This window comes from Simochromis diagramma, unplaced genomic scaffold (assembly GCF_900408965.1).
Source record: "Simochromis diagramma unplaced genomic scaffold, fSimDia1.1 OVJJ01000205.1, whole genome shotgun sequence".
Classification (NCBI taxonomy): domain Eukaryota; kingdom Metazoa; phylum Chordata; class Actinopteri; order Cichliformes; family Cichlidae; genus Simochromis; species Simochromis diagramma.
Window position 1 is genome coordinate 734,230 of NW_024386782.1, and position 12,664 is coordinate 746,893.

A 12,664-nucleotide genomic window follows, 5' to 3' on the forward strand; every position below is an offset into this window, starting at 1 on the left:
CTGTTAGCCTGCCTTTGTGTGTTCCTGCATCATTCACGCCATGATAGTTTTTATTTATTTATTTATTTATTTATTTATTTATTTTTACCTTAATTGCATAACTTTTTTCAGAATATTTTTATGTGATGATTAGACTATAGAGAAAAAACAGCATACAGGACAAATTAAAGGAAAAACAAGGAAAAGTGTGTTAGTAAGGTGCTGGGCCACCGCATGCCCACTGATTGACTGTACAAGTCTCATGAACTCTACTGGACAATCACCATTCTTCCAAAAGATAGAATATAAAGACCAGTATAATCATCACCATCCTATAAGAGTTGATTACAGGGTGAAGCCGATCACTCGTAACAACTTAATGCTTATTTGCAGTGAGCTGTTTCATCTAAGGTGGAGGCTCTTGAAGTTTGGACGAAAACTTAGGGATAAAACCTGGACAGAGAGTGGTTTATATTAGTAACTGTAACCTAATGTTAATGATGTTTTTCTTTCTCTTTTTTTTTTTTTTTTGTTATCATAATTTTTCACTGCTTAAATTGTCTGTTACATTTCTTATGGCTTTCTTTCTTTCTTTCTTTTCAGATGTGTTCATAAATGCTACAGGAAGGTTAAGTCTCTTCTTAGAATAAAAGTATTGAAACAGCAGAAAAATGCTCCTTTGGCCATATCAGCCATGCTACGCACACTGAAACTACAGAGAAAGGAGGAGCTTCTTTCCTTGTGGCTTTTGCGGCCCAATCATTTTAATCTTTGCACTAAATGGGCATGGCAACCTAAACCATGCCTAAAAACGAACCCTCCAAAATGTAAAAGTCATATTACACATGTAATATGTCAGACATCTGTATCTCGCAAAAAAGTCAGTTGTTGTACGTACAGTTAAGTCCATATCTGGCTGTTTATAAAGGTAGTAGCTAGGTTACAGCATATTGTAATTGGAGTTACACATAAATAATAAATAATCATAATAAATGATTATTATTAAAATAAATAATAATCAGTCACCCGCAATCACACCTGCTACACGCGCAGTGCGCTTGTATGTAATAATTACGGTAATAGCACAACGTCACCTGTGGCTGCAAGTGAGTTTGGTGTGTCGTTTAAGTACTTCCTGTAATGGTGGAAACTACATTTTTAAACACGCACAGACGCATTTATCGGCTTGTTGTTTTTTGCATGAATTTTCTAGGAGGATTCAGTCGTGAGTGTCTGTCTGGATCACAGAGGTACTAAAAACAAGCGTCCCTCTAGCATACGCGGAAGAACCTGCAGATACTTCTGCCGCTGTGCTTCGGTGATGGATGCACTGCTCTAATACTTTCACACAGATTCACACACAGCACGCGTAGACGTGTGCAGCTTAAAACGTTTATTTGTGCTGTAACAAGGAGCCGAAACCAGTGCGAGATGGAGAGCTGCGACTTCCAGAGTCAGCTGCTGTCCGTCATGGAAGTCCTGGCCAAGGCGGCTGTAGCTGAGATAAACCGGCGTGTGGACCAGAGCTGCACGGTGCTCAGGCTGGAGGTGAGCCAGAGCCGGCGGGACATCGACCTGCTGAAGAGCAAGTGTGAGGTGATGGAGGCAGAGCTGAGGAAGAGCCGGATGAGGGCCAGGAGAAAAGGTGGGGACACCTGCCTGAGAGATGCTGAGGGAGGAGTCACGTCTTTGTTGTTTATAACTGACAGTTTTGTGTGATCTTCTCTCTTAGTGTTTAACAATCCATCAGCGGGGAGATTCTCTCCTCTGGTCAAAGTAGTTCTCAACAAAGAAACTCAGCGCTCACATTGGGACACACCGGTGGAAGCTCAGGCTCCAGATCAACCCCAGCAGGTAGGGTACGGCTATTATACCAGTGCACCATATTATCCCATAGAAGTTCCAGAAGTGAGAGTGAGAGACAGAGCCTTTAACTAGAAGAGCCCAATCCCCTTGTGGAACCAGCTCCCAGTCTGGGTTCAGTTCAATTCAATTCAATTCAGTTTTATTTATACAGCCAAATCACAACAACCGTTGCCTCAAGGCGCTTTATATTATAAGGTAGACCCTACAATAATATATACAGAGAAAAACCCAACAATCATATGACCCCCTATGAATGGCAACAGTGGGAAGGAAAAACTCAGTTTTAACAGGAAGAAACCTCTGGCAGAACCAGGCTCAGCGAGGAACCAGTTGCTTTAAGGAAGTTTTTTTTTTTAACCTTATATCCTTAAGATAGAAACACGGGAAAGTAAATTAGAATATATGTAATAATTATTTTATATTGACTCATAAGTACAAAACTTTATAACTTTGTGATGTTAACCTTATTTAACCTCATTGTAGATGGGCTCTACTAGCACAACTTGCATATAAGCACTGATGCATTTGCTTGACCACGCAGTGCATGTGTCATCTTATTTAAGCACTAACCCTGAGCCTGCTGTTGCAGTGTGTTGAGGCCGTGGAGCTTGCTAATGGGCCTGATCACATACGGATCAAAGAGGAGTGTGCAGAAGAGGATATGTGGAAAAATGATGCAGAGGACAGACCGAGTGAGTCCACACCTTTAATAGTGAAGAAATAAAACAATGTGATGTTTAAGAGGAACTTTTCATTCAGGCACAAGGAATACTTCACTTTACTCAGATAAGCTGTAAAGGTAAATAAATGCACTGTTTATATACAGGTCATAAGATGAGAAGCCTGAGTCTGAGTACAAATTAATATGTATGTGTGCTAATGTGCACCAGAGCTGATGCTACACACATGGTTCAGTTTACAGACAAATTATTGTCTAGGTTTGCAGTTTAACAGCATTGCACTGAATTCAAAGCCCAGGATATGATCTGATAAGAATTACAACTATAAATTAATTTCAAATGAGCCAAATTGTTATTTGCCGACTATAAATCAGGGATGTCAAACTCAGAGGCCAAGTGGGTCAGACCAGTGAAACTTCCCTTTCTATTGGTGCAAAGAGGTTTAACTGCCCATTTAATCCCTGAGATATCACAATATGAGGAAAAAGAAGCACGATTTTACCTTTACTTTCAACATATGATAAAGAAATGCTGCTCTGCTTAATAAAATAAATCTATCAGCTTGACTCTGGGATTGAGTTGTAAGAAATAAATGTGTAAAATTATCATTGTTCAGACTGTCCTGTAGTTATAAAGCAGAAAGTTTTTGTCCACATTTATGTGTTTTACTGTGGAAAAAATGTGAAAAAACCAGGATTTTCTCTAATTTAATTGTTTAATTATTACTTAATTACATTGGTGTAATATGGATAGCCACAGGGAAGAGCTTTAATAGTAGGGCAAGCTGTCAAATTTATGAAAATACAGAAATATATGAAAATAAATATATGAAAAATTTACACCCTCCTTTACATTTTCCAAAGCTGTCCAGTGGGGTGACTCAGGAGACTTGGCCTTATGTTTGACACCTTTGCTCTAAATGATTAAAGGTTTTATTAAAGTCATCTCTCTGGTAATGTGCTCTCTTTAGTCTCTGGAGCCGAGCATCAGCCGTATTTCGACACAACAAAACCTGCCCAAGGCGACAGCTTTGCGGAGCTTTACCACTCGGCTGAAAACCCGGCCCTCTCTGAAGATCTGGTTTCCCAAGTAGACGGCTACAGCATTTTCCCAGAACAGCAGCTGAACAGCGGCCAAAATGATATCGAACTCGTAGTGAAACACGAGAAAGAGGAAGAGGCGGATGAGGACGCAGCTCCACTCGGTTCAGCCCACACGTTTGTGACAGAGACAGCTGAGGGGCAGCTGTGGCCATCCAGCGTGTGCAGAGACACGGGGGACCCAGGTGTCCCGTACACCGGGCAGCAGTTTGAGCAGATTCCTGCTGCATTTGCATCTTCAGCCCTGTTGCATTTGGAGGATGTGGCACCCAGAGTTCACTCTGTTGGGAAATTAAATTCTGTTGTGCTGAGTTCCGCACGACTGAAAAGACGAGGCAGAAGTTTGGGATGTAAGAGGCCACAGTCAGAGGAAGGACAAAACTCTGCATCTCAGATTAACTCCACAGATCCCACCTTGTTTCCTCAACAGTTACAGAGCTGTACTCAAACGAGTAATCCGGACGAGGGCCGGACTGGGCCGAACCCCGCAGGCCCCTTCGCCACACACAGAGTTGGAGGCAGTTTGAGCCTGGCGAGGAGGATGAGGACGCCCTGGAGGTCCGGGCTCGGCGAGAAGCGGTTCAGCTGCACGTACTGCGACAAAAGCTTCACCAGGTTCAGCCAGCTCAAAGAGCACCTGAGGAGTCACACGGGCGAGAAGCCGTTCAGCTGCATGCAGTGCGGCCGGAGCTTCACCAAACAGTGCAACCTCATCAGACACGCGGTGGTCCACAGCGGGGAGAAGCCCTACGAGTGCTCGCTGTGCGGGAAGTGCTTCACCCAGCGCTCCAGCCTCAAGTCTCATCAGAAAACAGCACACTTATAATGCTTATTTTATACAACCGCTGCCCGTGTGGAGAACTTAATAATAGGTTTTGTTTTTGTGATGTTACATATACACATAATTTTACACTGAGTGGTACAGAATTATAAAACTACAGTCAAGTTTATGGCCCGGCTAATGTGTTTCCATCAGGCGCCACACAGGCTGCATGGAAAAGATGGATTGTGGAAAGTTGTTATTAAGTGTTTTATCTTTTTATGTTTATTTTTCTTTTTTTAAGCCAGCTGTGGTGAGTAAAGGGTGGAAATAAACTCATCAACTCCTCAAACATGCCCCGTATAACACATCTGTTTTACTCCAAACTAGGAACAAATTTATTCAGTGAGACATAAACTCAGTGTTTATGAAATGTTTATTGAGGTCACAAACAGAGTAAAACTGAGTTCTTTTTTTTTATAGTCGCCCTCTACTGGGTTTTAAAAAGAATGCAGGTTTAAAGCACTTCTCCAATGGCTTAAAATTCAGACCTGAAGGATATGTCAATCTTTCATATACAGTCTGTGATCAGACTGCAGAACTAATGCTAGCTTCAGTCCTTTTAATCACTGGTTTCAAATCACCTTAAAGACTCATGAAACGTAGCTTTATGTGTTAATCCATCAGCCTTAATGAGAGGCTAATGAAAAGCTAAAGAGGCTTTCTACCTCCCATTCTTCTCTCTTCATCTTGTTTTTCCTAAATTACCAATTTCATATTCATTGCCTTTGTTATTACATGTAACTTATGTTAATTTAGTCCTGATAAGTTTTTCCCTGCGGAGCCCAAACTGCAAATTTGAAAAGTAAATAAAGTTGCTCTGCATTTGAACTTGGTCCTTGAACACATCTTTGAACACATCTCAGCCCTATCAGAGATTAGATCGGTGTCTGGTGTTTCCATTAAACATCAAAGTTACTTGTGCTGGAGGTAAATCAAAGAAGTACCAAAAAACTGATGGGCCGTCAGAGGGTAGAAGAAGAGATTGTCTGGCTCTAACAAAAGCAGTAATCTCTGCACCCCCCTCCCCTCCCATGTTGTTGTTTTTACATTTTCAAGCACAATGTCAGTGTTTTTATAAGCTGGAAATCATTTGATTATAAATTAGGTATGTTTTAAATAGCTTCTTACAACTGCAAACTGAAGTAGGAACTGTGGTATTTTTACAAACAGTCAATCGAGGATTAAGTTTGATTTGAATTTTATTGAATGTTACTAGTCATAAAACAGAAAGGCGACCTCTGCAGGCCGTACCCCGCCTCCCACCCTGTGACAACTGGGATAAGTCTCTCGGCCTATGACCCTGAACTGGATAACCTGCAGATGGACGGCTGTTACTGCTCATTACAATAAATACATTTCAGTAAACTGAAAGAAATGTAACCAGATTAGACTTGAAGGATTTTGGAAAGTGTCAGAACTGCTTTATTTAAATATATGACTCATGAGAATTAAACTAACCATCTTTTGGCATCGCTTGTCTTCAGTCTCCGGGCATGGAAATCAAATTGGGAAGTTTCATTTATTTTAGAAACAGATCTCGCTTAGGATGGTGCAGTGGTCAGCACGAATGTCTCACAACAAGAAGGTTCCTGGGTTTGAATCTGTCTAGAGTTTCAATGTTCCCATGCTGCCCGTGTAGCTTCAGGTACTCTAGCTTCCTCCTCCAACCCAATGATGCTTGTTAGGGTTATTGGTGATTATAAACCGATTAAAGACTGACTGGTTGACCTTTTCTGAAAGCTAAAATAGGCTCTGGAATCTGAAGTGTGAGTTCTGAGGGTGACGGGAGTCATCCTGAAGTAAGACAAGAAAAACTCAGGCAAACTTGTTATTCAATCAGAAAAACAAAAAACATCTTAATCTGTATTCGACAAGGCAAGTACCACAAACATTTTACACAAATATACAAAGGTAAGACATTACTTTTTTCAATATAAATATGAAATTAGATCTTTTATCCTGTAAAACTGTGATAAAAGTTGCATAGAGGAGTAGTGATAGGACAGGACTGTATATATCACTCTGTGTGTGCATTTTAGTTCTTATTAGAGGGATCAGACTGAGATCAGCAGAACGCAACAAAAGCCACACGAAGGAAAAAATACCGGCGTTGATGTTCAACACTATGAATCTAATCTTTATGAGCCATTTAGTTTGTACACAGAGCTGTTCGGATAGACATTTACAAGGATTTTAATACTCATTAAAGTGGAGATGGAAAAACTAAAGACGACTGATTCAAATCAGACATTCAGTGGAGTGTAAAGTACAACAAGTCACAGGGTCTCATAGTTCATTGAACAAACCGAACCAAATGTTAGCAGCTTTAAAAAAAAAAATCTGTACTGTACGCTGTAATTATTCAGTTTTACCAAATAACAACTGCATTTATTTGCGGCACTTCCTGTTGCCTAAATGTTTTCCCTCCACTAGAGCAGAAAGTCACCATGAAAGACTTTGAAACTCCAGGTTATGACGTTAAACTGGAAAACATATTTACACCCAATCATCAACCGAGTCCTTTAAGTAAAGTGATTCCAGTATCAGCAATGTTAAAACAATACCACCATGAAAAGTTTCTGACAACGCACAAATCTGTAAGGACTGTTTGATAACACTGTTTGTATGACTCACAGTAATCCTGTTTTTTTATAAGTCTGACGTAACACACATCTTTCTATAGTTTACCAACATTTGCTACAATTATCAACCTTAAAGTGGATTTAATTATGCTTCAGTAGTTTCATCCTGTAATACTTAATCAGAAGAGTAAAGTGGGAAGCAGGTTGTCACTTCAAACCCGTCACACACTGGATGGCTCGTCTGCTAGTAGAAGCACTCAAATATTATGGACGGATTATTTAATATTATTATTTTATCTTCTTATTTCCCTTCTTTTTTTAAAAAAAAAAAATCAGTGGTGAGACTTGGCAAACTCAGGAGTGATTAATTTTTGGAGTACATACAAATCTAGAGCGAGAGATGGCGAAAAACTGGAAACTTTGCATCAAAACTTTACATGATCAAAACTGGGAGACAGAGTTGTGATATATTTTTGAGATGTATATGAAGCTAGATCCAGATATCCTTCTGAATCCAGGGATAATTCAGTGCATAGCGTGGAAGGATTTTCAGCCTTTGTGGTGGTATGATCTCAGATTTGGCTTTTTATTTAAATTTTGCTCTTTAAAATTTGCATCGTGTGGCTTTAAACTTGTCTTGAGTTGGAACACATCCAAGTAAATAACCTGTGTTTTGGCTTGCTTCTTTTTTGGAGGGACTGTTTTGGAAATCTGGCCTGACAGCAACTTTTAAGTCCAGAAATGTACAAGACATTTATTACAATATCTATGTTTGCCTACAGAGGGTAGAAATAAAAAAAATGCTTAGACTGGCTGGCTTTCGTTTGACTAGTTTATCTCTCCTCTTTTTTCTGTACTTTAAAGTTAGCGGGCTAAAAAATGTCAAAAGAACAAGAAATGTTCCTGAAAGATTTCAGTCGCCTGACACCAGGTTGTTTTTTTAAATTGGCAGGAAGGAGCAGTGAGGAACCACCCTTTTCCCAATTTCACAGAGAAATCACTGACAAACCCTTAACTCTGTCACCCTTTTTCTCCTGGGGGAGAGATTAAACATCTGTCTCGTGAGTGCTTTTAGGCACGTTCTCATCTGAATATCAGCGTACGGTCTTGTAAATCTGATGCGGGGGGTTTTTGATTCAGTATAAGCATTTGTTTCTCAATGAACACAAAAAGTATCAAAACCTAAACACAACACAATGGCTCTTCAATACCTCTCCTCATAGACAAAACACTGACTAGAGGAAAAAGAAAAAAAATCTACATCTCACAATATTAAATACAAACAACCTTTTCAGAAAAATAATCTCTATGCAGAGGGTCCGTTGTGTTGATAAAAAGCTTTTTGTGCTATTGCTGACTTTCACACCTGGGTGGAAACTTTGAACAATAATTATTTATCCAAATCAAGTGTGCTTGATTGAGTCAACAGGTGATACATTCACTTGAAAGATCACAATCAAGTGATTTTTCCTTTTATCTTTTATTCTCCAAAAAAAATTTGAAATGTGTCCAGTCTACTTTTAAAAGCCGTTTTCGGCTGCCTCTGTGGAGTCAGAGTCCTCCCCGCTTTCTTTTCCACCACCTCAGTGTGTTGACGCATTTTGCGCGGGTGCATTACATTGGGCATGTGTTTGTCCCCCGTTCCCATTCCTGCTAGTCCTCCGGGCTGCTCGAGCAGTCCATGGCCTCTCCACTGTCTCTCTCACTGCTGGGGATCATCGGAGACCAGCTCTCCCCTAACGAGTCCTCCTTACTTCCCTCTACCTCCCCGTCGTCCTCCCCTCTTCTCTGCCCGCAGTAGGGTGGGATTTCAACCACGACATATTTCTTCGTCCAGCTGCTCAGCGCCACCTTTTGCCGGATGTCATTTCCCATTTGGCCTGCATCAGACCGTGAGTTAGTACCTGTGGAAAAAAAAAAAAAAGCCGAAAGAGTAAGGATAAAAGGTTACAACAAAAAGACTGCTGTACTTGTAAATTATGTTGAATTTAACTCTTTGTAGCTACAATTTACAGATGTCCATTAATGCATCATATATAGGTAATCATAAAGTTACTGTTTTGTAAAAAGGACAGCAAACAAAAATAGTCTGTGTGTGTGTGTGTGTGTGTGTGTGTGTGTGTGTGTGTGTGTGTGTGTGTGTGTGTGTGTGTGTGTGTGTGTGTGTGTGTGTGTGTGTGTGTCTGTCTGTCACATCCTTCATCCAAGCAGCATCAAACTCAGCAGTGCACTTAACTCGGGCTCCTGATAATTCATCAAACCAAATCTGAAGTAGTTTGGATGCAGTGTTGTTGATCAGCTGAACACAGATTTCTCACACTAACCCGATAAAGATGATCACCCATTGTATGTATAAAAATATCAAATTATATCCAAATTATATCAATCACGGTAGCCAAGTTTATATAGGTTCTCCTCGTGTATCGTGTGGAGTATGTGATGATGGGAATTAGGTGAATTATGTGGGATCAATAAGATGTTGAGCAGGGGTAGGAATTAATAAGTATGTTCATACTTCTTCCTACTCCTTTTCAGACCAAACATTGTTACATTATGTCAGACGATTTTGTTTTATTTCATTATATATTTTTTGTTTATCTGAACACATACGTGTGTATATCTACATATATATTCGTATCTGTAAATGAAAATATATGTAGTGTGTATATATTGTTTTTTGTTTTATATGTCTGAAACAAATAAAGATACAATACAATACAATACAATACACTATGAGTAGGACACACATGTTGATCTATGGCTAAACTTAAACTTGTGTAAATAGGGTAAATCGGTGACACTAAGTCATGGAAAGCTTCTATCAGTTACATGGCTGCTCTATTTGATTGCCACTGGAATTTCCTGTCCAACATTCAAAGTGCATTATTATTTTGAGATCATAAAGGACGACTTTAATAAGGTCACACACGGCGTCTGCAGACAAATATTGCCAGTTATTCATCACCCTCATGCTTATCATTTAAACCATGCAAGTTTCCAAACTTTAGCTACTAATTATGTGGGACCATTACCATAGCGATGTGGTAATGGTCCTTGTTCCAGTGTTCTTTGCACTGGAACTCAAATAGTTTTCTTATGCATCCCAAAAGATGTACACTTAAATAATAGCATTAACTTGTCAACCTACACTAAAGGAGCAAAAACTGATGAACGAGGAAACTCGCCCTAATAATTACAGACTGTTCTGTTCCTGCTCCTGCAGAATGAGATGGCCCACACCGTTTCATTTATATGAAACAGACGGAATGAAACTGACTTCACAGATGATGACTCATGTCTGTTACAGTAACCTAAAAGTGAACAGGTAATGTAATAATATGACACATATGGTTTAGTCATTACTGTGGTCATCACTGACAGAAGATAACGTGTTATCCTCTTATTTAAAACCTGCTCAAAAGCAGCACTGAACATGAGTTCCTTATTTCTGGTTATCATCACCTTACTCGCCTCATGTATGGTGCACTCTTAGCTGAAAAGAAGCATATTATGAGTTCACAATCCTCTAGCTTAGAATTTAAACTGCAAAGCAAAGAGTTACTTACACACTCAGCAATTAAAAATGTTATTTATTTACAATGCTTGCTGCATGCTACATGCAAACTGCTTGGTTAATCACAAATGTCCCTGACATGTCACTTCAAAGAGGGACCATTAGCCACTAAACTAAACTAAAATCTAATTTTAGTTGATTGTTTTCTACTTGAAGCTCATCTTTTATCTTTCCACAAACATTCGCTGAGCTCACCTGGAAGAGTTGTGGACAGCTGACTGGAGTTACAGTTAACAGAACCGTTGTTGGTGCTAACAGCAGCGGCGAGGTGGAAGATCTCAGAGCGAGGAAGCTGGGGCGATACCGGTAAGGAGTGACACTGTCTTCCCGGCAGCTGCTGCCAGTAATAAGACGCCTCTTGTTGGGCTCCTCCGGGCCCGAGAGCACATGGTTGGTTACTGAACACACTTCCAGGTGGCGAGTGGAGGTCAAACACCAGGGAGAAGACGGACTTGCTGGGCACATCGTAAAACTTAATCTTCCCCCCGCACAGATCTTCTCGGGCTGTAAAAGGGTTGATCTTGCGGGCTTTGGAGGCTCTCTTGGCAGTAGGGGGGTTATAGTAAGGGTCCTGGACATTGACTTTTCTTCCTGGCTTGCAGGAGAAGACGTCCGATTGGCTGCGGCTGAGCCAGATGTTTCGTCTGGGGCGGGGTGATTTAGGAGGGATTTTATCGTTCTGGAAACCAAGAGGATTCCCTCGCTTGAAGCCTTGGATCTTCTCCCCTTAAATGAAGAGAACAAAAGCTTTCTGTGATCATCTTACATAAAATCTACAGAATATACAGAAGTGTATTTCAGTTTTCTTTTGACACAGCCATACTGAAGGTGAAGCAGGAATATTTTAAAACCACTAGATGGCAGAATAGGCTAAAGGCCGTGTATGCAGATACTCCATCAAAGCCTGTATGTTAACAGTTTCCCAAGGCGCTGCATGAGATTATTTAAACAGACGTTTTCAGTGGTGTGGTCGGGTTTAATTCTCGCAGCGCTGAAATCATGGCAGGAAAAACAGGAGGATTAAGAAACAGTCTCGCCGGTGGTTGTTAAACATTGTTCAAAAACAAAGGGTTTACTTGTATAAATATTTTTTAAAGTTAAGTACTGAGACGGTTCCAAGCATAGCATAAATATATCTAAACAAACGAGTTCCTCTCAAAGCTTGTAGTGCACCCCCAGGTGTCTCCTTTATTCCAGGAAACTCTTTTTACTCATGTGGACTAAAAAAAGGCTACTTTGGAAAAATATTTGGCTTTTACGTTTTCGTTATGCAACAGAAACATTTCCTACTGTCAGGGCGATCCTGGTCTCGGGAAACATTGATGTTATCAGCAGAGAGAGGGAGATGGAGGAGGTGGAGGAGGATGATGGGTACATAGAGGGGAGGAGGAATGGCGAAAAGGAAGTTTATGATGTAACAACCAACAGCTGATGAGAGGTGTCACAGTAAGGCCCTGTTTTCCACACAGTAACAGCTACATGAGGGATCACCCTCATGCCAGCAGGCCAAGACTACGTTTTATATGTTCTGTCACCTTCATCGGATAAAAAGAAAACAATAATCTTGACAGCTGTATAAATGTTTTATGTCACAGCTGTGACATAACATGTAGTGGGGGGGGGGAAAGCTCTGGGGCTTGCCCAAACAAAATCATTACTGGCTCCTCATGACTCCATGATGTGTCAGACATGCAGGCGGCTCTACGTGGGACCAAATTAGAAGTGAAACCTGGGCCTGCATGGATTAAGTGTCTCAAGCAGGAATGTTGATCTCTGACCAAATTTCCTCTTCTACCGTGGATGAAGTTTATATTTTCAGGAATCAAAGTGATTCACGGTTAGAGCTCTGGGTCAGTGATAGGGACACTCAGATAAATGTTAACATGATGCACTTTAAATAGCTCGCTTGAGTGCGATAATAGTGAATACAGACGTCAGTGAAATAAGGGCTATTACATGGCTGAAGCTGTTTGGAAGGAGCAAAATCTGGCCTGAGCAAGCCTGGCTGTATGTTTAGGGTGAGGGCAGTGTAAACAGCACCTTTGTAAGTGACCGTTTGC

At 40.6% G+C, this 12,664-nt stretch overlaps 2 protein-coding genes across 3 annotated transcripts in view; one reads left to right on the top strand and one right to left on the bottom strand.

The window, feature by feature from the left end:
- Positions 1–1,061: 1,061 nt before the first annotated feature.
- Positions 1,062–5,949, top strand: si:ch211-155e24.3 (uncharacterized protein LOC100150696 homolog). Of its 2 annotated transcripts, XM_040014754.1 has the most exons (5): positions 1,062–1,229; positions 1,392–1,624; positions 1,712–1,833; positions 2,435–2,537; positions 3,496–5,949. In XM_040014754.1, the coding sequence occupies exons 1-5, from the start codon at positions 1,120–1,122 to the stop codon at positions 4,449–4,451; spliced, it is 1,524 nt and encodes a 507-aa protein (XP_039870688.1). In that variant the 5' UTR covers positions 1,062–1,119; the 3' UTR covers positions 4,452–5,949. The 2 variants fall into 2 exon arrangements, with proteins under 2 accessions (XP_039870688.1, XP_039870697.1); XM_040014763.1 differs by having other exon boundaries at positions 1,062–1,624.
- Positions 5,950–7,351: 1,402 nt separating this feature from the next.
- tesk2 (testis associated actin remodelling kinase 2) overlaps positions 7,352–12,664 on the bottom strand; it is a 32,187-nt gene continuing 26,874 nt past the window's right edge. The window contains exons 13-14 of the mRNA XM_040014707.1: positions 10,800–11,330; positions 7,352–8,934 (exon numbers count right to left, since the gene is read on the bottom strand). Coding sequence (XP_039870641.1) covers positions 8,684–8,934; positions 10,800–11,330 — 782 coding nt within the window. The 3' untranslated portion in view covers positions 7,352–8,683. The remainder of the gene's footprint in view (positions 8,935–10,799; positions 11,331–12,664) is intronic.

Bases quoted from the DNA above. Each gene is read 5' to 3' on its own strand.
- si:ch211-155e24.3 (XM_040014754.1), top strand. From the start codon at position 1,120: ATGGTGGAAACTACATTTTTAAACACGCACAGACGCATTTATCGGCTT. The intron at 1,625-1,711 runs GTGGGGACACCT...CTTCTCTCTTAG, and splicing joins GATGAGGGCCAGGAGAAAAG to TGTTTAACAATCCATCAGCG. The intron at 1,834-2,434 runs GTAGGGTACGGC...CTGCTGTTGCAG, and splicing joins CTCCAGATCAACCCCAGCAG to TGTGTTGAGGCCGTGGAGCT.